The sequence below is a fragment of the Lithobates pipiens genome, unplaced genomic scaffold (assembly GCF_037356315.1).
Source record: "Lithobates pipiens isolate NorthernLeopardFrog02 unplaced genomic scaffold, aLitPip1_a1.2 Scaffold_27, whole genome shotgun sequence".
NCBI classification, from domain to species: domain Eukaryota; kingdom Metazoa; phylum Chordata; class Amphibia; order Anura; family Ranidae; genus Lithobates; species Lithobates pipiens.
Window position 1 is genome coordinate 209,180,590 of NW_027507788.1, and position 22,419 is coordinate 209,203,008.

The 22,419-nt window shown below is 44.2% G+C and overlaps 1 protein-coding gene across 1 annotated transcript in view; it reads right to left on the reverse strand.

The window, feature by feature from the left end:
* The window catches only part of STT3A (STT3 oligosaccharyltransferase complex catalytic subunit A), a 41,487-nt gene that overhangs the window by 6,246 nt on the left and 12,822 nt on the right, over window positions 1–22,419 (reverse strand). The window contains exons 3-14 of the mRNA XM_077458184.1: window positions 14,838–14,898; window positions 12,682–12,803; window positions 12,366–12,511; window positions 7,712–7,802; window positions 7,514–7,620; window positions 7,251–7,415; window positions 5,436–5,616; window positions 3,964–4,119; window positions 3,779–3,870; window positions 3,512–3,667; window positions 1,885–2,073; window positions 1,232–1,348 (exon numbers count right to left, since the gene is read on the reverse strand). Of these exons, the coding sequence (XP_077314310.1) occupies window positions 1,232–1,348; window positions 1,885–2,073; window positions 3,512–3,667; window positions 3,779–3,870; window positions 3,964–4,119; window positions 5,436–5,616; window positions 7,251–7,415; window positions 7,514–7,620; window positions 7,712–7,802; window positions 12,366–12,511; window positions 12,682–12,803; window positions 14,838–14,898 (1,583 nt within the window). The remainder of the gene's footprint in view (window positions 1–1,231; window positions 1,349–1,884; window positions 2,074–3,511; window positions 3,668–3,778; window positions 3,871–3,963; window positions 4,120–5,435; window positions 5,617–7,250; window positions 7,416–7,513; window positions 7,621–7,711; window positions 7,803–12,365; window positions 12,512–12,681; window positions 12,804–14,837; window positions 14,899–22,419) is intronic.

Below are 22,419 nucleotides of genomic sequence, written 5' to 3' on the forward strand. Positions count from 1 at the left end.
AGAAAAAAAAAAAAAAAAAATTGCGTTTTTATTAAATGTTGCTCTGTTTACCCCCCTTATTAACTGTTTATTTACTCTAATAAGCCCTAACTCCTTATTCTCCTCCAAATATTATCTTCCTGCTGTTTTTCTTGTTCATGTCTTTTATAAACTATTATTAATTAAAACTCATTTTTTTTGCTTTGTTTGCTAATATTTTTACACGTTTAACATTTACACAATTCACATTGAAAAAAAAAAAAAAGCGCAAGTAAAAAAATAAAAAAATAAAACTTAATTCGTAAATAACTTTGCAATGCTTTGTACCATTGCTGACAGCTGAAGTGAAAAAAATAAAAATAAAAAAATAAATAAAATAAACAGTTGCGGTATCGGTAGTTTGTATCGGCAAGGATTAAAAAAAAAAAGAAGGATCGGTACGCCTACAAAATAAATGGAGTCAGTGCATCCCTACTTTCAGATAATTTTCCCTTCATTCTACCCTGTGTATTCCTTGCGTTTTTTGTTTTTTTTTTGTAACGCGCTTTGGGAAGCTACAGTTATAGGCGCTATATAAAATAAAGATGATGCATGGGTCTGAAGGGACCCTAAAACGGAGTCTGTCACAGGGCAAACATACGTTTTATGGAAATAGCCATTACAAGTCTTTCAATCGATATGCATTTTGGGGCACTTAAATTTTTTAAAAGTCAGCAGCTGCAAACATTGTAGCTGCTGACTTTTAATCAGCAGACTTACCTGTCCAGGGCGCCCGCGATGTCGGCCGCCCGAGGGTGACCCGTCCCTTGGCTTTCGGGTCCCTGCACCGCCGTTTCAACTAAGGGAAACAGGCAGTGGAGCCTTGCGGCTTCACTGCCCGTTTCCTACTGCACATGCGCGAGACACACAGTTCCCAGAACACACAGCGCCCCATTCCCCAGAAGACGCCGCACGGAGAAGAGAAGACCGAACATCACCGCGGAGGAGGAAGAGGCAGATTAGGACGATATGCCTAGCAAAAGGCATTTCTGGTAAGTTTAAAAAAAAAAATGTTTTTTCATTTTTGTTTTCTGATTTTTTGCAAAACTTTAATGTATTTTTGTTTTTCAGGGTGGCCCTCCACTTTAAGCCAAATCTATTATATGAAGCCACGCGTCTCTGAAACGAGTTTACGTCACTATAAAAAAAACTTAGAGCCTACCCGCTTTCCATAAGAGACTAAATAGAGTCCATTTAACAGCAAATAACTCACCTGGCCCACTCTGGAAATGTGCGTGTTATTCCAAGTGTTATTGTCCACTAGAATTGTTCGATTTGCCATCGCTGTAATCTGGTACCCATAATCCCACCATGACATAACTTTAGCATCCTTAAAAAAAGACAAAAAGGCAACACAACAATGTTAGCTTTATTTTTAGTGACTGCCAAAGCCATAGGTGTTGATTTACTACAGGAGTAGAGATTGTTCACCGAGCAAAGTGAATGATAGCAAATAAACTGTACCTGCATTCACTTGGAATGCCCAATAAAGTATGAGAAAAAAAAAAAAAAAAAAAAAAAGATTTTTGTATTTTTTTGCTAGCACGATTAGTTAATTTATTAAAGATTGTGTTTTTTTTTTTTTTTTTAAAAGCTCAATAAAAACAATAACTTTGCTAAGCGTACAGTACAGTCTCTTATTTTAGAGACGCAAACAATAGTAATCAAGCTGAACTTGCATTCACTTTTCAGAAGAATTCCAGGCATGGTATGTTCCTACATAGTTACATTGGTCCAAGCTGGACAGATGCAACTGTCTATACTATACCTGGCAGATGTCCCTGGAAGCTGGAAATCCATAAAAGTAGACACCACTTCTCCACTAACCACAAAAGCATCAATCCATACAAGAGTACCATCCCTCACCTCTGGTGTGTTGTGCCTTAGCCAGTAGTAGGCTTCTCTGAAATCGTCAAAGATAATCCGGCTCCCATCCCCACCACGTGCAGACAGCACGATAGAAGGGGAAGAATATGCTTCGCTGGTGACCCAAGTGGAATGGAATGTATAGGTGACCAGGAAGAAAGCCATGACCATGATCATACCGCTGGCAACCTGTTGGCCAAAAAGAAGTCTGCATTAAGACATATGAGGGAATCCAACCTCCAGAAAACAGAATGTTTGTGATAGGTGCTTCATAGTTTGATTGTTGAATAAACAGAATTAGAAAAATATGTATTTGTGTTTTAGGCTGGGTTCACACTGCTGCGGGGGGAGATCCGGATGTGATTCGCACAGCAAATCACATCCGATCTCCGTAGCGCTGCGAGTTCAGCCATACAGATAGTATGGCTGAATTCGCAGCGCTCCCGCAGCAAACTCGCACGGGACCCTTTTTTTGGTCCGCAACAGAATCGGATCGCATGGGGGTTCACACCATGCGATCCGATTCCTGTGCGAGTCGGCAGATCGCACTGCGATATGCGGACGGATCTGGGGGTGTCATTAACATAACATTGACACTCCCAGCCGTCCGCATAGGGCAGTGTGAACTGCCGGCGGGAGGTGTGCGATGCGGGAAAACGCCACGGATTCGCGGCGTTCCCGCATCGCAGCGGTGTGAACCCAGCCTCAAGAAACAAAGTAGTAGTCTGGGTTTTTACAATTGTATGGCGCGTTTTGTTATAAGGATTTATTTTTTCTATTCCTACTTTTATTATGATGGAATGTCTAGGTGGTAATACTCACGAAGCATCAGGAGCTTCTGAAAAAACACAAATCTACTGAATAGATGAAACAGAAGCTGGGGGATCCTTGCACTGCATGTCCTCATGTACAGATTTCTCTCCAGCAAGCAGAGCAGTGAGAAAAACTACTGACATCACCAAAGATGATTTCACAATGCAGACATACAGGTATGAACCTCTAGGCACAAAAATTTCACTGCTATATTTTGGGAGAAGTTCAAGGCAAAAGGATATTTACTTCAAGGTACTGCTTAGACACAATTACTGCCCCTGATCAGTAGAACAGGGATGCAATGACAGGTTCCTGCATAGAAGCCCTGCAGCTTTCAGCCTATACTCGTACTGCTTTCAAGCTGCAGGGCTTGTGAATGAACTATGAGAGTGCTCATCAGTGCCCTTGCAGTTCACTGAGAACTACAATCCATCAGCCGCAATGGAAGATACTTTTAGCTCTCTCATTCATAGATCGCTGTAAAAGGAATGACACAGCTGTGTGTGGATGGAGCCTCACACAGTTGCGCTACTTTCAAAATGTGACAGCGGATGTGGGGAGAAAATCCCCCACCCACTGTCACAGGGAGGGGAGGAAATCTAGGGTGTAGGATGCAATGTCAGCACCTGAAGCAGATCTGTCACTTGGCTCTGGGTGCAGGTGCAGTCATCCTTACCAAGGGAAACAGGTCTGTTTACTAGAGTGGTTATTAGTTTAGGATCTGATCAATATTAGGATAGGAGTTGCCTATCTACATCATTTCCAAGACACATTTGAAAATTTAGAATTAACCATATATGTCAGGAAACCGTACCTCATTCTTAATTGGATAGGTTGAATCCTGCTGTTTTTTTGTCTTCTTATCAGGACGGCTTATATCAAGGTTCTTCATATACGTAGACAACACCTGAGATACCCCAATACCGGACAGAATACACATAACAGGGGCCAAGACCAACATCAGACGCACCTGTGTGGAAAAGGATCAATCTCTATGTATCCGCTTATGGACAACACCAACAAGCCTCCAGCGATAACCTAGCATGGTGTTAAGTTAAAAAGGCACAGCCACATATCTTACCATGACAGCGGAGAAGTACATACTGGTGACACCATACATGATAATGAATATTCTGGCATCGGACAGATTACTGAAGCAGTAATACAGACCCACTACAAGGGAAAGAACAGAATACATGTCAGCAAGAATTCCCAGGTTTTTTTTTTGGTTTTTTTACGGAGTAAATGGCATGACATTTCTCTAACCTGGAAACATGAAGACGAGGAGCTGCAAGTCAAAGTAGTAAGAGGACCAGGTGGTAGGCTGATGCTCCGAAACGGACGCAATGATAGGAATATTGTTCTTGGCATAAGACGGATCCAGGAGGGAGTAGAAACGACCAGTCCATGGAGAAATTTTACCTGTGCAAAAGAGATAAGACAAAGAATGTCAACAAAAGCACAAAAAGTTATACTCCTACAATAAATCCCAGTTACCTAAAATCCCTCCAACTAATCCTGTTTATATCTTCAGAGGTTTCTCATAGTTTAAGGCCTACTTCCATGTTTAAGGTCTCTTTAACTAGTTTGTTTGGGGCAGGTTGGAACCATTTGCTACACTAACAGGTGGGCCTGCTGCATAAATGGCATCAGCTACTTAAAATATACAGTATTGTGTTCTGGCAGCGGGATGGGACCTCTGTCCCATTCCGGAGCAAAATAGGAGTTGGGCTGAGCACTGCTCAGCAATGCACAGGCAGCTCTGTATTCTCTGAATGGCTGAGGTGGACAGGTGGGTAGATGATGTCACAATCTCCGCCAATCAGAGGGAGCTTAGTGTTAATTCAGAGAATACAAAGCTGCCTATGAATGGCTGAGAAGCATTCAACCTATTTTGTTCCAGGAGGGGGTTTCCAATCACGCTTCTGGAACACAGTGCTGTATACATGTTGCTGATGTTACATACAGTTTTTTGCGCCATGCCCAGCAGGCGCACCCATGTAGCAAATAGTTTGCTTGGGCCAAATTGGCCCAAAAGAGCTACCGTATTTGCCGGTGTATAAGGCGACCCGGCATATAAGACGACCCCCTAATCTTACATGACAAAAACGCTTTTAAAACTGTACTTACCGTATAAGACGACCCGGCTTTTGAGGCTTCATATTTCTTCCTTCTTCCTGCATTTGCTGGAGCCAATCACAGCGAGCGATGTATTCTATTAATGAATACAAAGCCTGCTTGGATTGGCAGAGGCTGTAACATCATCAGCCCGCGCCTCTCTGACTCTCCAAGCCAATCGGAGCAGGCTACAGAGTAGCCTGCTCGGATTGGCAGAGGTCGTTACTCCAATCCGAGCAGGCTTTGTATTAAATTTGAATACATCGCTCACCAGGATTGGCTCAGCGGTATATACTGTATGTAGCTTCGGCTACATACAGTATTACTGAACACCAAGCAGCCATCCGAGGGGCTGACCCGGCGTATAAGACGACCCCTGCTTTTTGGCCAATTTTTTTACATGTAAAAGGTCGTCTTATACGCCGGAAAATACGGTAGTTAAAAATTGCATCAAACCTGGGGAGTTAGGCTTTAAGTCTATTCAATGACACCAAGAAGGAACCAAAAGTATCATAACAACAGCAATTAATTTATCAGTGTCTGCCAAATCCCAGTACATTGAAAGTCCAGTTTACTCACATACATGGAGGTCATGCTAACAATATTTCACAGTCTCCTACCTGTCAGCATGAGCACAGCCCCCGCAGTCAGCAGGACAAATCCCACCAGTGAGATGATACTCCTGAAGAGGATCTCGAATTGCTGGGGGTTTAGTTTGCTCCGCAAGTAATCCACAAATGCATGGATCTGGCACAATCCAAAGACACCCAGGGCCGCCATGTGTTCAGAGGACAGGACAGGCTGGGCAAAGAAAAAATATTTTAGATTACATAAATTAGCAAAGAAAGAAAAAGAATAGGCACTGTACTGATTGCACTAATAACAAAAAAACAAAAACATTGTTTTGTACTTCAACATTAAAAGGGATATTAAAGATTGTTATTTTAACAATAAAAGCAAAACATGTTATACATACCTGCTCTGTGTAATGGCTTTGAACACAGAAGCCCCCGATCCTCCTCTTCTCAGGTCCCCCTACCCTGCCCCTGGCTCCCCCTCCCCCCCTCCAAGTAAGGTGCACGCTCACTCACTCCTGAGCCCTGCTCTGTGTGTCCATAAAGCATACAGAACAGGAGCTCAGCCCCACCCCTGCTCTCTTGTCACTGGCTATGATTTACAGCAGTGGGAGCCAACGGCCGGGATATCACTGTAGTGCTCAGCACTGGATGTATCAATTTATCTCTTGGAATGCTATAGTTATTGTATAGGAGCGGCATCTATTTGCACTTAGATATGGGACAACACATCCTATATTATTTTGCATATTGCACGTGAATTACCAATTTTCTAGATTTAGGCCGCGTACACACGCGCGGACTGTTCGCCCAACCTTGTCCGCTGAACAGTGTTTGGGCGGACAGTCCGCTCGTGTGTGGGGCTTCAGCGGACAGTTGGCCGAACAAGGTCTTACGGAAATTCCGAAAAACTGTCCGCTGAAACAAGGTTTCAGCGGACTGTTCGCTCGTGTGTAGGCTTGTTCGGCCAACTAAGTCTCGCGCATGCTCAGAAAGGATTTCCACGTCGGAAGGTTGCATTGCAGTGTATAGGACGTCGTATTTTTCGTCCCGTCGTACGTGCCGTTCACGTCATCGCGCACGGTTTCAGCAAACTGTTCGTCCGTCGTGTGTGGCCATGTCCGTCCATGCTAAGTTTGAGCGGACTGTTCGCTCAAACTGTTGGACGGACAAAGTTGGGCCAACAGTCCGCGCGTGTGTACGCGGCCTTAGATCACAAATTGGGACTTATTTGTTTTTTTTAGGATTTGATCATTGGTCTTTCCCATTTCACCAATTTTATTATGTTGGCGATTATTTAAGAAATTTAACTTCGTATTTATTTAATATTTTTTTTTACTGAATTGAGTTTTTTTTATATTGATATATTTTATAGTTTTGTGCACATCAAGTATTGTATAGTTTCTATTCGGTCGTATTGATTCAACGCCACACTATTTGATTTATTTATGCACAAATTTGGTATCACAGATTTCGGTGTAGGCTGCTTTTATGTGTTAAAATCATCTCCAGCGCAGAGTTATTTTTGATTTTAGAAGTATAAAATTGCATATGAAACAATAATAAAACACACGAGGTTGCTGTGTGCGTCAAATTGGTTTTATTCCACACCCCCCCCCCAGTAAATAACGATGCCGCGCAACTCACAAACCTTCACTATAAAAGTCCAAAACATAAAAGTCTAAAGTAGTAAGATCTTCCACCAAATTATCCATGGATAATTTGGTGGAAGATCTTACTACTTTAGACTTCATTATTCATTTTATAGTGAAGGTTTGTAGGGTTGCGCGGCATCTTTTGCTGCATTAAATACAAAGAAATGTTCCAGCAAACCCAAAAATTTATGGGAGAGAGACATACCTGGAATCCGACAAAGGAAATCTGCATAGACAGGATGGTGCCCAGACAGTACACAGTGCAGTAAGCCACATAGATCCGATGGGAGAAGCGGCCAGTCAGCATCAGGACGAGGACGTGAAGGGGAATCAAATTGATCAAAAACACATAACCTCCCCAGGACGAAACCTGCAAACCACCAGGAACATTTATCAAACATTTGTCCCCTTGCATTCTTGGCAAGTAAAACAAAAAAAATATTCAGATTACTGGGGTTTCAAGCTCACCATGTAAAAATAGGCCAGGGCACACATGGTTGCCCAGTAAATGGAACCGGTCTTCACAGCCTTGATCCACATGTAGTATGTCAGAAGCATGCAGAAAATGGCAATACCTGGGTAGGGTGAAGAAGCACCAAAAACATGAAGGATACAGATAACTGAAGCTTTGTTTTTTTGTTTAAGATATGAAATTTCCCTGGTTACCTTCATTATCATATGATCCAGCCACAGAACGGGAGATGTAACCCGGAACGACAGCGATCATTGCTGCTGCTAACAGACCAGCACCAGCATCCTGAAGAAGTGATTCAGTGATTAAAAAGTGATAGTAAAAAGTTTTTTTTTTTTTTTTATAAATTATTATTATTATTTTTTTTAATAACAAACATGTTATACATACCTGCTCTGTGTAATGGTTTTTCACAGAGCAGCGCCGGTCCTCTACTGGTGCTCCCAACTTCAGCAAGCCGCTTGCTATGGTGGCTTGCTCTTGAGCCCCCACTCTATGCACCCATTAGACACAGAGCCATAGCTCGGCCCCGCCCCCTCCTCATTAGCTCACTGGCTGTGATTGAGAGCAGTGGGAGCCAATGGCTGTGTCTCAGTCAATGAGGAAAGACACCAGGGACAGCTGAGGCTCCCATGCACGTCGCTGGATCAAAGCATGTTTTTTTTTGTTTTTGTTTTTTTAGGCAAGTATTGGGGGGGCTGCTGTGGGGGCATAGCACACTGTTTTTTACCTTCCTGCATAGAATGCAGGAAGGTAAAAAAACATCAGCCTTTACAACCACTTTAAGACAATGGCCATTTTAGCAACTACAAAAACTGTCCCGCTTACTCTGAACTAGGTGGTTTCCTGAACCCCAGATCTTAACTTAATAGGCAAGCAGAAAATCTATAAAGCAATCAAAAGAAATAACTAAAAAATGTATGCAAAATATTTGCAAGGGCTTTAGCTGTGTTACAAGGTAAAAAAACAAAAAAAATAAAATAAAAAATTAGCAGCAGTTAAGAAGCAGCATTATACAACAACTTTTTGGGCTAGATAAGCCGTATACGGCATCTAATGCTTATGGGAGTTATTGATTATAATATGGTTATCTCTATACACAGAAGGTTTGGGGCCACTGTGGAGGATAGTTTATTGCATGTGGGTTGATAGTGAACCACTTCGCGCCCAGGCCAATTCTGACATTTCTCTCCTACATGTAAAATTCCTACTTTTTTTGCTAGAAAATTACATAGAACCCCCAAACATTATATATGTTTTTTTTAGCAAAGACCCTAGAGAATACAATGGCTGTCGTTGCAACTTTTTATCTCACACGGTATTTGCGCAGAAATTTTTCGAACACATTTTTTTCAGAAAAAAAACAAAAAAAAAAACAAAAACAAACAAACAGTAAAGTTAACCCAATTTTTTTGCATAATGTGAAAGAAGAGGATACGCCGAGTAAATAGATACCCAACATGTCACGCTTCAAACTTGCACGTGCTCGTGGAATGGCGCCAAACTTTGGTATTTAAAAACCCCCATAGGCGACGCTTTAAATTATTTTACTGGCTACAAGTTTTGGGTTACAGAGGAGGTCTAGAGCTAGAATTATTGCTCTCGCTCCAACGTTCGCGGCGATACCTCACATGTGTGGTTTGAACACCGTTTTCATATGTGGGCGGGACTCACGCATGCGTTCGCTTCTGTGTACGAGCTCACGGGGACAGGGGCGCTTTACATTTTTTTTTTTATTGTTAAAAAAAAAATTGATGACTTTTATTCCTATTACAAGGAATGTAAACATCCCTTGTAATAGGAATATGGCACGATCGGACATATTTACAGTGAGATATGGGGTCAATAAGACCCCACATTTCACCTCTAGGCTGGGAAGAATAAAAAAAAAAAAAAAAGATCCTGGCTTCCCTGCCAGATCGGCGCCGTTAATTTGAATGCAGAGGCCAGGCGTGACGTCATAACATCGCGCCCGGCCTCCGAACGATCATAGAGACTCCGGGGACGATCTGGTCCGCTGGAAATCTCTATAGTAACTTGCGGGGGCCGGCGGATCCTGTGACCGACTCACCGATGGAAGCGGTGAGTCGGTACAAGCACCAGAGGGCGGCGGGAGGGGGGGGGCGTTATTCAGATATAACCACCAAAAAGCCCATGATGTCAATTTTAATAAAAAAAGTTCTTTAAAAAACAAAAAGTGCGATCAGCAGATTATGGGTGCATTGCCAGGATCCTGCAGACTCTTGTACCTCCTGTACAGGCAAACCGTTACTGAAGTCCAGTAAGAAGCGCTCACCAGCTCCCTTGCAATTCACGGGGAACTATGGCAGATGGTAGTTTTTAGTTTATTCATTCACAGAACTCTGAATAAATGATGCGGCTGCATGGGCGCCGATAGCGGAGCGGTTTTCCAATTGTGCGATAGAGGGTGCAGGGAGGAGATCCCCGCCTGCTGCTGTCACAAGGGGGGGGGGGGGGGGCGAATATGTTACACCCTAAACATGAGTGGACCCGCGATCGTTTCGCGGGGCGGCTGAACGGAGAGATGCCGTTGCAAACAGCATCTCACCGTTCTGCCTAGTAACGCTGATCTCTGCTCCATGTGATTGGAGCAGAGATCAGTGTTCACTAAATGAAAGCCCAGCCCCCAACAGTTAGTAACCCACCCCTCGGAACACTTAACCCCTACACTGCCACCCACTGGAATGACTGCATTTATATAGCAATGGTCCCAAAAATGTCCGATGTGTCCACAATAATGTCACAGTCACAAAAAAAAAAAAAATAAAAAAAAAAAAAAAAAAAAAATCGCTGATCGCCGCCATTACTAGTAAAAAAAAAAAAATAAATAAAAAAATTAATAAAAATGCCATAAAACTATCCCCTATTTTGTAAACGCTATAACTTTTGCGCAAACCAATCAATCGCTTATTGCGATTTTTTTTACCAAAAATATGTAGAAGAATACGTATCGGCCTAAACTGAGGGAAAAAATGTTTTTAATATATTTTTGGGGGATATTATAACAAAAAGTAAAAATGCGTTTTTTTCAAAATTGTCGCTCTATTTTTGTTTATAGCGCAAAAAATAAAAACCGCAGGGGTGATCAAATACCACCAAAAGAAAGCTCTATTTGTGGGGGGGGGGGGAAAAAAAAAAAAAAAAAAAAAAAAAAAAAGGACGTCAATTTTGTTTGGGAGCCACGCGCAATTGTCAGTTAAAGCGACGCAGTGCCGAATCGCAAAAAGTGGTCTGGTCTTTGACCAGCAAAATGTTCCGGGTCTGAAGTGGTTAAAGTGCAATTTCAGCTTCATTCTAAGTCTTAATACTCCCCCCCCCCCACTAACACCTATGCTGTGTAGGAAAGATGTATATACTTCTCTATTTTCAGAGCACCCTGGTCTGATCATGTGAGCCCCTGTCAGCCAGCAGCTGCAGGGGAGAAGAGAGAGCTCTAGGCTGGGAAAGCCTAAAGTGGTGACATCACTGATAGGCTATTAAGGCGCATCCGTTTGTGCTCCCTGCAGCAGCACTGGCTGATACATAAGGAGCCGGAGTATCTATAAAATAGGAAAGTATATACATCGTTCTTACACAGCTTAATTAGCATAGGTGTTAGTTAGCGACTGTGCGGGCTCCACCCACATGGCCACGGCAGTTTCCTGTAAATGAATAGACTACAAGTACCATCAGCCATTGCGGCAGACAGCTTGTAGTACTCAATGAACTATGAGGGCACTGGCGGGCATCCTCATAGAGCATTAATCTTCCTGCTCCCAAGTTACTGCCTGCCCAGATCGGAGGTATGACTTGACAGCTAGCCTGAGAGAGTCTGCAGGAGCTGTACATTGCACCAGCAATCTGCTGATCATGGGTGCAAAGCTGTGCAGGTTCCTTAGAGAAATAAAAAATAAAAAGGAAAAGAAAACTATTTTTTTTGTACCTACAAAAGCCTTGCATTATTTTTCCAAAAGGTGATCTTAACCTTTAAACTGGAATCAGTCTTCCTGTACAGAGTGGCACAGAACACAAGGGGAGAAGCAATATCCTTCTGGTTTATGCTTCTTGCCTATCCTCCTAAGGGCAGCGTTGGAAAATGGACCTAAAGTAACCTGCATGTAAGGCCTTGTTGACATGGATGTACTACAGCACACATCTGCGTTTGCCCATGTGGACGCACGGGTGTCCCATGCACCCCTATGCAGGCAGTCCCCATTCTTGTCAACTAGGACGATGCAGCCACAGTCGCTGCTCTCAAGTTGACATCTACGTAGGGGAACAGGTGTCAAATTAGGAGCAGCGGCTGTGCCTGTGCGCCCACTGCGTCCTAAGGCTCCAATCACACTTGTATGACTTGTCATGCAACTTTGGACATCAAAAAAAATTTTCCCCAAATTTGTGCAACACCTCAAGGTGCATGAAAGTCGAACCAAAGTACTGCATAAACAACGACTTTTGAAGTTGCTGCAACTTTAAAGTGGTGTTGCACACTTTAAAGTTGCAGCAACTTCAAAAGTCGTTGTTTATGCAGTACTTTGGTTCGACTTTCATGCACCTTGAGGACCATAGACTTCAAATGATAACCCTCAGAAGTTGCATGAGAGTCAAACCTGAATAATATACAATGCAACAGTTGTCACTCATCACTGGTCAAAGCCAAAGTCGTATCCAAGTTGCACCCATCCAAAACTGCACTCCAAAGTCACGCAACTTTGGAGTCATACAAGTGTGAATGGAACCCAACTGACAAGAATGGGACTTCCTGCACCAAAACACCTGTGCATATTTACCTGTGGGTGAACACGGCCGATACAGAAGATACTGTATACACTGATGTGCCACACTTACCTTTAGCTCTTTGGTGAGGTGGTAGGTCACAATGGTGGTGAAGGAGGAGAAGAGAGGAGCCAGAAACACACATACATTTCGGATGTCGATGGTGACATGAAAGAAGTGCAGAATGTGGTAAAAGGCTGCCGATGTGATCATCAAACCTAAAAGAAGAGCCATTGCAACAATTATAATATCTTCCTGGGGATATCAGAACATTTTATCAGATGTGACGTACCAAAGAAGCCTCGTGTAACGCATGACAAAATAAGCTTGGCTAAAGACAGGTCTTGTTCGGCACAATCATCAGGTCCAGCACCTTGATCTTACATACCTGGATAAATGGTTCCCCCTATAATCCTCCCTAGTGGATACCAGGCACGGTCATCGAACCAGTTATGGAAATTGTAAAATCCTTCCTCTGTCAGAAACCTTGTGGTTCGGTAGTTAAAGTACCTGAAAAACACAGGAAAACAGGGGATCGATTTTTAAAAACAAACAAATCAATAGGACATCTTAACATCAGGTTGGAGCATAGTTGAACAATCTGGTGTCACACCAGCAGCTGATCGCACGGCTCCTGGTGTGTGCCAAGAGGGCAAAGTGCTGGAGGGCTGATCACTCTGCATTGTGCATTTTTTTTTATATTTTTTATTAGACTTTAATAGAAATTAGGAATGGAACGATACCTGTTTTTTAATAAAGAGTACTGATACTTGTGCTCAAGTATTCGCAGATACCAATTACCAATACTGTGCGGTGCAATTTGAGCCCATACAAAATGAAATGGTAAAAATCGCACTGCAAAGATGCGTTGCGATTCCTGCCCGAATCAAATGCAGTTTTCTACACCACTCCCCTGTGTGAACCCAAGCTGAAGTCACTACAACAAGCCTAGGTTCACACCGAAGCAGTGCAGGAACCTGCATGTGATTCCGAAAGGAATCGCATGCAAATTTTTCAGTGCGATTTGAGCTCATTCATTTTGTGTGGGCTGAAATCGCACTTAAAGGGGTTCTGTACTCAGAATGGGCAAATGTTTTATTATGTTGCCTCTAGTTCATATATTTCATAATGGCACCTGTTTTTTTTTTTGGATTCACCTACCTTTTGTAATCTGTAGTAGTTTATTTTAAACCCCTGCGGCGATGGGCGGTCTCTTGCGGGGATCAGCGTCATTTCCTGCTGAAGCCCGCACTGTCTCCTGGGATCTCGTTGATGTAATCCCAGGAGACATTGCGGCTAAATGTCTCCTGGGATTACTTCAACGAGATCCCAGGAGACAGTGCGGGCTTCAGCAGGAAATGACGCTGATCCCCGCAAGAGACCGCCCATCGCCGCAGGGGTTTAAAATAAATTACTACAGATTACAAAACGTAGGTGAATCCAAAAAAAAAAAAAAAACAGGTGGCATTATGAAATATATGAACTAGAGGCAACAGAATGGGCAAATGTTTTATTATGAGTGCAGAACCCCTTTAAGAAAAAAAAAAAAAAAAAAAAAAAAAAAAGGGGGTATGGGGTTTAGGTATTGGAGCATATGCAAAAGTACAAACACTTGTGCAAATGCTTAGTATCAGCACCAATACCGGTATCAGTGCAACCCTAATTAAAATGTCACAAATTACATTTTATTAAAGTGGAGTTTAATCCAAAAATGAAAAAAATAATGTTGTACCCCCTCTGAGAGAGAAAAGATGCGACATAATAGACAACAAAAAAGATCGAATGTCCTAACCTAACTCTATTAGTCCAAGATTATTCAACATAGAGAGAAAAGATTTGACATGAAGATTCAACGAAGCAGTCGCCGTGAGTGGACATTTATGGTGAAATGCTCCGCCCATAGGCTATAGAAGAATTCTAATGTTGGTTGACTAGTAATAATAATTACTAAATATAATTATTATTATATTGTATGCGGAACATTTGTCGGGAAATGTACGATTGCGGAGTCGTACAGTTTAGCTGCTCCGTCTAATCTTCTTAGAACATTCGATAGACACCATAAGCCTTCAATGACAGATTTGGACCTTAACTAGGCGTCCGTGCTATAGCCAAAAGACAGCTGCAGAGCGGATGCCAATTGCCGGGAGGACACCCCCTCTTTAACGTTCCTTCTTCACAAGTCCTTACACTGATCAATACAGGAGGTACGGTATATTACTCTGTGCATTCCCCGATATATGGGTAAATTATGGAGTTTAACTTTCAGGTTGCCAAGCGCTCACTATCTAATAAAGAGTCGCAGACTTGACATAACCGGTCTGAGAAACGGGAGTAGTAAATAGCAGGGTGGATACCAGACCTCAAACACCAAAAAGGACATCATTAAAGTTCCTGAGTATGAAGTTCAGGGTGTGGAATAAACACATACATGACATCTCTTTAATCTCTACATACAAAACTACTATATACTAATCAGTCACACCTAAACCACTTCCTGTGCAGCACCTCTACTAGGAGAACGTAATAAGATGGTAAACTTACGGATCAAACTCATGGATGACACTTTCAAACCTCAACACGGAGAATAACCTGGTTGAAAAAGCTGAAAAAGAAACAGAAAAAGTTTGTTTATTTTATATCTGCCCGAAGTTTAGCTAACAAACTGAACATTAGACCAACATATACATAGGTGGATTGTTTTGGCATTCATTAAAAGCATTGCCTTGGACTTCTAGTAACTCTCCCCTACACAATAATGTACACACGATCCGACATGCCGACAACAAAATCCATGGATTTCTTCCGATGGATGTTGGTTCAAACTTGTCCTGCACACACACACCTTGGTCGGAAATTGCGAACGTCAAGAACGCGGTGACGTACAACACGTATGATGAGCCAAGAAAAAGTTCAATAGCCAGTGCGGCTCTTCTGATCGATTCCGAGCATGCGCGGAACTTCACGCGTCGGAAATTGTGCACACACACACACACACACGATCGGAATTTACACCAACGGATTTTGTTGTTGGAAAATTTGAGAACCAGATCTCAAAATTCTGTGCGCAATTCTGATCGCACATTTGTCGTTGGAAAGTCCGACCGTGTGTACGCAGCATAAGGCTCCAAATCCCACTAGTGCGACTTGTCATGCGACTGTGGACACACACAGTAGCATGACAAGTAGCAGTACATCGATTTCAATGGCATCCATTCCAATCTATGCGACTTAGTCACAGCCACTTGGAAAAAGGTTCCTTCACTACCTTGATGCAACTTGAGCGACAGAGTGTAAAGTCGCATGAAAATCACACGCCAAAAGTTGCACTAGCGGGAACGATGCCTAAGAATTACACTAGGAGCAGCACAGCAAGTGGATCAGAATGCTGCCTGTTGTCAGAACGCACCAAAAGAGCAGTGGGAATATTTCCATAGAGATTAAAAAGGGATGCATTATGCATTTTTGCAGCAGAGCAGTGTGAATGGAACCTGAAACAACTGACCAGTATGGGAAATGTTCCATAGTATTTAACCACTTGCTACCCAGACCAATTCTGACACGCCGCTCCTACATGTAAAACTCATCTTTTTGCTGGAAAATGACATTATATACACATATATATATATATACACATACACATATATATACACATACACACACACACACACACACACACACACCTTTTTTATTGTATATCTTTTTTTCACAAGCAGAGCTTTTGGTGGTATTTGGGTACCGCTGCGATTTGTTTTTTTATAATTAATATACATATATAATATGTAAATATACATACATTTATTTTTTCTTAGTGTGTGTAGTGTATAATATATATATATATACACACACATACACATATACACATACACACAAAAACCCCATCGGCGACGCTTTACTTTTTTTTACAGGTTACCGCTTTAGAGCTACAGAGGTCTAGTGCTAGAATTATTGCTCTCACTCCAATGTATGTGGGCATGACCTACTTATGCGTTCGCTTCTGCGCATGAGCACATAGGGGGCTTTCAATTTTTATTTTTTCTTGTTCATTTTACTATTTTGACACTTTATATTCCTTGTAATAGGAATAAAAGTGATAAAAAAATAAAAAATAAATAAACATCCACAGGTCCTCTTTACAGTGAGATATGGGGTTAATAATCCCCACATCTCATCTCTAGGCTGGGAAGCCTGAAAAAAAGGTGTAGGAAAATGCTAATAAGTGAGAAAATGTATTTATTGTAATATTACAAAAAAATAAAAAAGTATTTAAAGGAATGACCCTTTTCCTTTTTACAGAGTCCCCCCCTTCCCCCCATTAAAATGGTCTTCAATTTTTAATCTTCATTCATGATTTTCACCAATTTTAATTTTACTATTTATTATTTATTTATTTTTTTAATATATTTTTCTTCAATAAACTTTTACCTTTAATTTGTCTCACCTCATTATTTTCTACATACCATCCTCGTCAATACTAGGGATGAGCTTCGTGTTCGAGTCGAACGCATGTTCGACTCGAACATCGGTCGTTCGCCGAATTCCGAACGTTTGGGCCGTTCGCGGCAAAATTCGTGTGGCCCACAATGCACTGCGATGGCGCAATGCATTGCTGTCTCACGATTGGCCAAGCATGCACTGTGACCCCGCATGCTTGGCCAATCGCAGCGCCAGCAGCGAGGAGAGCAATGGTTGGACACAGGCATCCTGCCTGTGGCCAATCATAGCTCAGCCTGTGTAGTGCACGCCCCACACTATATAAAGCCGCCTTTCAGGCGGCCTCGTGTAGTGTTTGTTAGCATCTGAAGCAGTGGGTGTTCTGTGTACCTTCAACACAGTTACACACCAATCGTTTTTGGCTGATTTACTATTTTGCTCTTGTGTAGTGGTTACTGTCTGTGCCCTGACCGCAGTATACACCACTATATTCACCTCACCTATATAGCTAGTGATCTAGCTTTAATAATAGAGCTTGCAGTCAGTAGTGATAGTGCGTGCTGTCTGCGTGCTCTGTACCCAGTACATACCACTATATACACCTACATAGCTGTTCTCTATTTGAGCCCGATTGTCATCTGCTGGAGTTATTGGAAGTTGTGTGTGCCTCCAGCACAGCACAGTATACATCTGTATATACCCCTTTAACTCTGCTGTTTTCTGGTTATTGTCTGCGTACCCTGACCGCAGTATACACCGTGATATTCACCTCACCTATATAGCTAGTGGTCCATCTTTAACAATAGATCTTGCAGTCAGTAGTGTCACTCAGGAGATAGTGCGTGCTGTCTGCGTGCTCTGTACCCAGTACATACCGCTATTATCCACCTACATAGCTGTTCTCTATTTTGGCCCGATTGTCATCTGCGGGAGTTATTGGAAGTTGTGTGTGCCTCCAGCACAGCACAGTATACATCTGTATATACCCCTTTAACTCTGCTGTTCTATAAAAAAGGCATCTGCAGGAGTTAGTGGGTGTTGTGTGCCTCCAGCACAATATAAACTACCCAACCACTGTTTTACCCAACTCCCTTCAGGCCATTACCATGTCTGGAAGGCCAGCAAGGAGAGGCAGACAGGCGCGAGCCGATAAAAGAGGGCAAGCAGGCTCTGTGTCTAGAGACAACAGTGCTGGTCATTGACGCGGTGCATTGTCATCAGCACGTGGCCATGGGACATGCGTGTCCTTTTCTGCAGCTGGACATGTTGAACCGCAACATGCCAACGACTTGGTAAAGTGGATGACCAAGCCCTCTTCATCCTCCTCATCCTCTCTCACCCAGTCTCAGGGTAGTAGAAAAGCAGCTGCCAACACATCGTCGTCCCTCCTCTCAATGTCATCATCAGTGACTCCTTCCCTAGACCCACCACGTCCTCCTGAGGAGTCTCCTGAACTCTTTGAGCACAGTGTTGGGTACATGCTCCAGGAGGATGCCCAGTGTTTGGTGGGCTCCGATGATGACACTCAGCTAGAGGAAGGCAGTAGCGTGAGCGCAGAGAGAGAGGATGCTCAAGAAGCACAGCAATCTGGCAGTCATGTTCCACAAGCTGCAGCATACTGCCAGGTTTGCTACAGCGATGAAGAGGGAGGGGATGATGAGGGCACTGACTCCACGTGGGTGCCTGGAAGGAGGGAGGAGGAGGAGGAGGAGGAGGCACATGTCCAACGAGGCAGGATGCCCCCCGGGGGCCAGCTTAGGGGCAGCACACCGACGGAATCACATCGCAGAGCTCCGCCTGTGCAGAGCGCTGCCTCTGTGCGTTATTCTAAAAGTTCTTTAGTGTGGGCCTTTTTTGAGACGAGTGCATCAGATCGCACCGCTGCTATTTGCAACATATGTCTCAAGCGTATCTCACGTGGCCAAAACATCAGCCGCTTGGGCACCACATGCTTGACCAGACATATGTTGACCTGCCATGCAGCTCGTTGGCAAGCGTACCTGAAAGACCCACACCAAAGAACAAAGCGGACCTCTCCTTGCTCATCAGCTGGCATCTCTAACCCCACTAGACCTTCAGTCCTCTCTGAAACCTGCTCTGAGAGGAATGAAGGTGTAGAATTAGGTGTGTCACAGCCAAGTGCTTCCGGGAACTCTGCTAGTGGTACATCCACATCCGATTATAGCAGGCAAATGTCCCTGCCCCAGCTGCTGGACCGGCGGAAGAAGTTTACTCCCAGCCATCCACATGCCCAGCGGTTGAATGCTAGCTTGGCTAAATTGCTAGCACTTCAACTGCTGCCTTTTCAGTTGGTAGACTCGGCCCCCTTCCGTGAGTTTGTACAATGTGCGGTTCCTCAGTGGCAGGTCCCCAAACGCCACTTTTTCTCACGGAAGGCGATTCCGGCTCTCTACCGGCATGTGGAAGGCAATGTCCTTGCCTCGCTGGACAGGGCGGTCAGCGGTAAGGTGCATATTACCGCTGACTCATGGCCCAGCAGGCACGGACAGGGACGTTACCTGTCTTTCACGGCCCATTGGGTCACCCTTCTGGCTGCTGGGAAGGATGCAGGACAAGGTGCAGTAGTGTTGGAGGTTGTTCCGCCACCACGCCTCCAAAATGCTACTATTGGTTGTGACACACCTCTCTCCTCCACCCCCTCCTCTTCTTCTTCCTCCATGGCCTCTTCCAGTGCTCTGTCCTCAGAACCAGCGGTGCTCCGTAGGCGTTGCAGGGGCTACGCAAGTACGCAGGCAAAACGATGCCATGCCGTGCTTGCGCTGGTTTGTTTGGGGGACAGGAGCCACACTGGGGCGGATGTTTTGTCAGCTCTGCAGGAGCAGGCCGAGAGGTGGTTGACGCCACGCCAGCTTAAGCCAGGAATGGTGGTTTGCGACAATGGCACCAACCTCCTCTCCGCCCTCCGACAGGGACAACTGACCCATGTGCCCTGTGTGGCTCACGTCCTTAACCTGGTGGTGCAGCGGTTCTTGGGCAGGTACCCTGGCTTACAGGATGTCCTGAAACAGGCCAGGAGAGTCTGTGTGCATTTCCGCCGATCATTTAATGCCTGTGCTCGGCTGGCTGAGCTCCAAAAGGAGTTGAACCTGCCCAAGAACCGCCTTATATGTGACATGCCCACCAGATGGAACTCAACATTGGCCATGCTGCAGCGGCTGCACACGCAGCAGAGGGCCATCAATGAGTACCTGTGCGACTACGGCACCAGGACAGGGTCAGGGGAGCTTGGTTTTTTCTCACCACGCCAGTGGGGCATGATCAGGGATGCATGCACTGTCCTGTCACCGTTTGAGGAGGCCACAAGGATGGTGAGCAGTGACAGTGCATGCATCAGTGACACTGTACCTCTTGTCCACCTCTTGGAGCATACGCTGCGTGGAATAATGGACAGGGCACTTGAGGCAGAACAGAAGCAGGAAGAGGAGGACTTCCTTGCCTCTCAAGGCCCCCCTTTATCCAGACAGTGTTCCTGCTGTGCCACCCATCACACAGGAAGAGGGTGAGGAGGAGGAAGAGGAGGAGGAGGATGATTGTGTCAGCATGGAGGTGGAGGCTGGCACTCAGCATCAGCAGCAGCAGTCTTATAGGGATGATTTACAGTCCCAAGAAACACGTGGACTTGTACGTGGCTGGGAGGAGGTAGCTGCGGATCATGTTGTCCTTAGTGACCCAGAGGACTCCGGACCGAATGCCTCAGCTAACCTACGCTGCATGGCCTCCCTGATCCTGCAAAGCCTGCGGAAGGATCCTCGTATTCTTCGGATCAAGGAGAGGGACCATTACTGGCTGGCCACTCTCCTTGATCCACGGTACAAGGGTAAGGTTGCCGACCTTATCTTGCCATCGCAGAGGGAGCAGAGGATGAGACATCTCCGGGAGGCCTTGCAGAAAGGTCTGTGCAACGCGTTCCCAGAGACTGGGAGGTCACAAACTCCTGGTCCTGGACAACGTGTTGCTGAGGCATCAGTCAGAAGGAGTGGTGGAGAAGGTGGCCGTCTGACTGATGCTTTCAGACAATTTTTTAGTCCGCAGCCCCAAGGTATGATTGGTTCCAGCACCCATCGCCAGCGTCTAATTTACATGGTGCAGGAATACCTAGGGGCAAGGTCAGACTTGGACACCTTTCCCACTGAAAATCCTCTGGCTTACTGGGTCTTGAGGATGGATCACTGGCCAGAGCTTGCACAGTATGCAATTGAGCTACTGGCCTGTCCTGCATCCAGCGTTCTTTCGGAACGCACCTTCAGTGCTGCTGGTGGCTTCGTTACCGATCACAGGGTGCGCCTGTCCACCGAATCAGTTGATCGACTGACCTTCATCAAGATGAATCAGTCTTGGATCACCCACAGCTACCAAGCACCTGAAGCTGATGTAACCGAATAATTTTTTTTGAAATACCACATCCCTTCAAGACTGCCTATGCTGATGCTGAGTGACTGTCCTGTTATGTTGATTGTCTATCCTTTTCCTCCTCCGCTGATATGTTGGAAGAACATTTTTGGTTCTGGGTGATGCCAGCAGCCCAATTTTTCTGCCCGTTTAACAGGGGCGTTTAAGTACAATTTTTGATGCAATGCTTTGCAGCAGGGCTAATTCCTGCAATAAAACTAGAGTGTATGGCAGAGGTTGCAGTGTGATGGCACCAGTGCCTAAGGCCCAATTTTTCTGCCCCTGTTTAACAGGGACATGTAATTACAATTCTTGATATAATATTTCACAGGAGGGCCCCTTCCTGTGCCCACCCAGAGTAACGGTGAGGACTTATAGTGTTGTGGCACCAGCACCACAACCACCAAAGGTCAATTTTTCTACCACTGTTCAACAATGGCATGTAATTACAATTCTTGATATAATCATTCACAGCAGGGCGCTCCAGCGCCCACCAAGAGTCACTTTGAGGGCTTACAATGTTGTTGCAAAACCAACACCTTGTTCTGCCATTTCTGCAGAGCATATAGGGCAGGCCCCTACTTTCAAACATCCAATTTACAAACATCTTCTACTTGCAAACGGAAGGAGACAACAGCAAGTGAGATGAAAAAAGATGGACGACAAAACAAATTATACAGGGGTGATAACCCTTCCCTATGTTTTCCAAAAAGCTTAAAAATAGTTTTTTTGACTGGAGCTACACTTTAAAAATGTACCAGTTGAAAATTACAAACAGATTCAACTTAACACAACAAACCTTCACAGTCCCTATCTTGTTTGCACCGCCTGTATACTGCTGTTCTGAGTATATAGGGCCTGGGGGCCACACGCATTTCCCTTTTTTTTAATATGGGTACGGGGTTCCCCTTAATATGCGTACGAAACCCAAAGGGGCTGGTAATGGGCAGGGAGGGCTACCCATGCCATTTTTCTGAATGATTTTCAACCATATTGCAGGAACCAGATATAAGATTAAAACCGCAAGCAGTTTTAAATGGTGTTATTTCCGTTTAATGTCATTTTGTGCAGGGACTGTTCTAAACACGGGAAACACATGGCACTTCACAGGCATACTACAGACACCCCCCAGGCACCATATTTAAAGGAATATTTCACTTTTTTTTTTTCACTTTAATCGTCATTAAAATCAGTGCTCCCGCCAAAACGGTAGTTTTTAAAACTTTTTTTTGCAGTGACCCATGTCCCCTGAGGCAGGAGGCAGGTCGCCAAACCCTTTTTA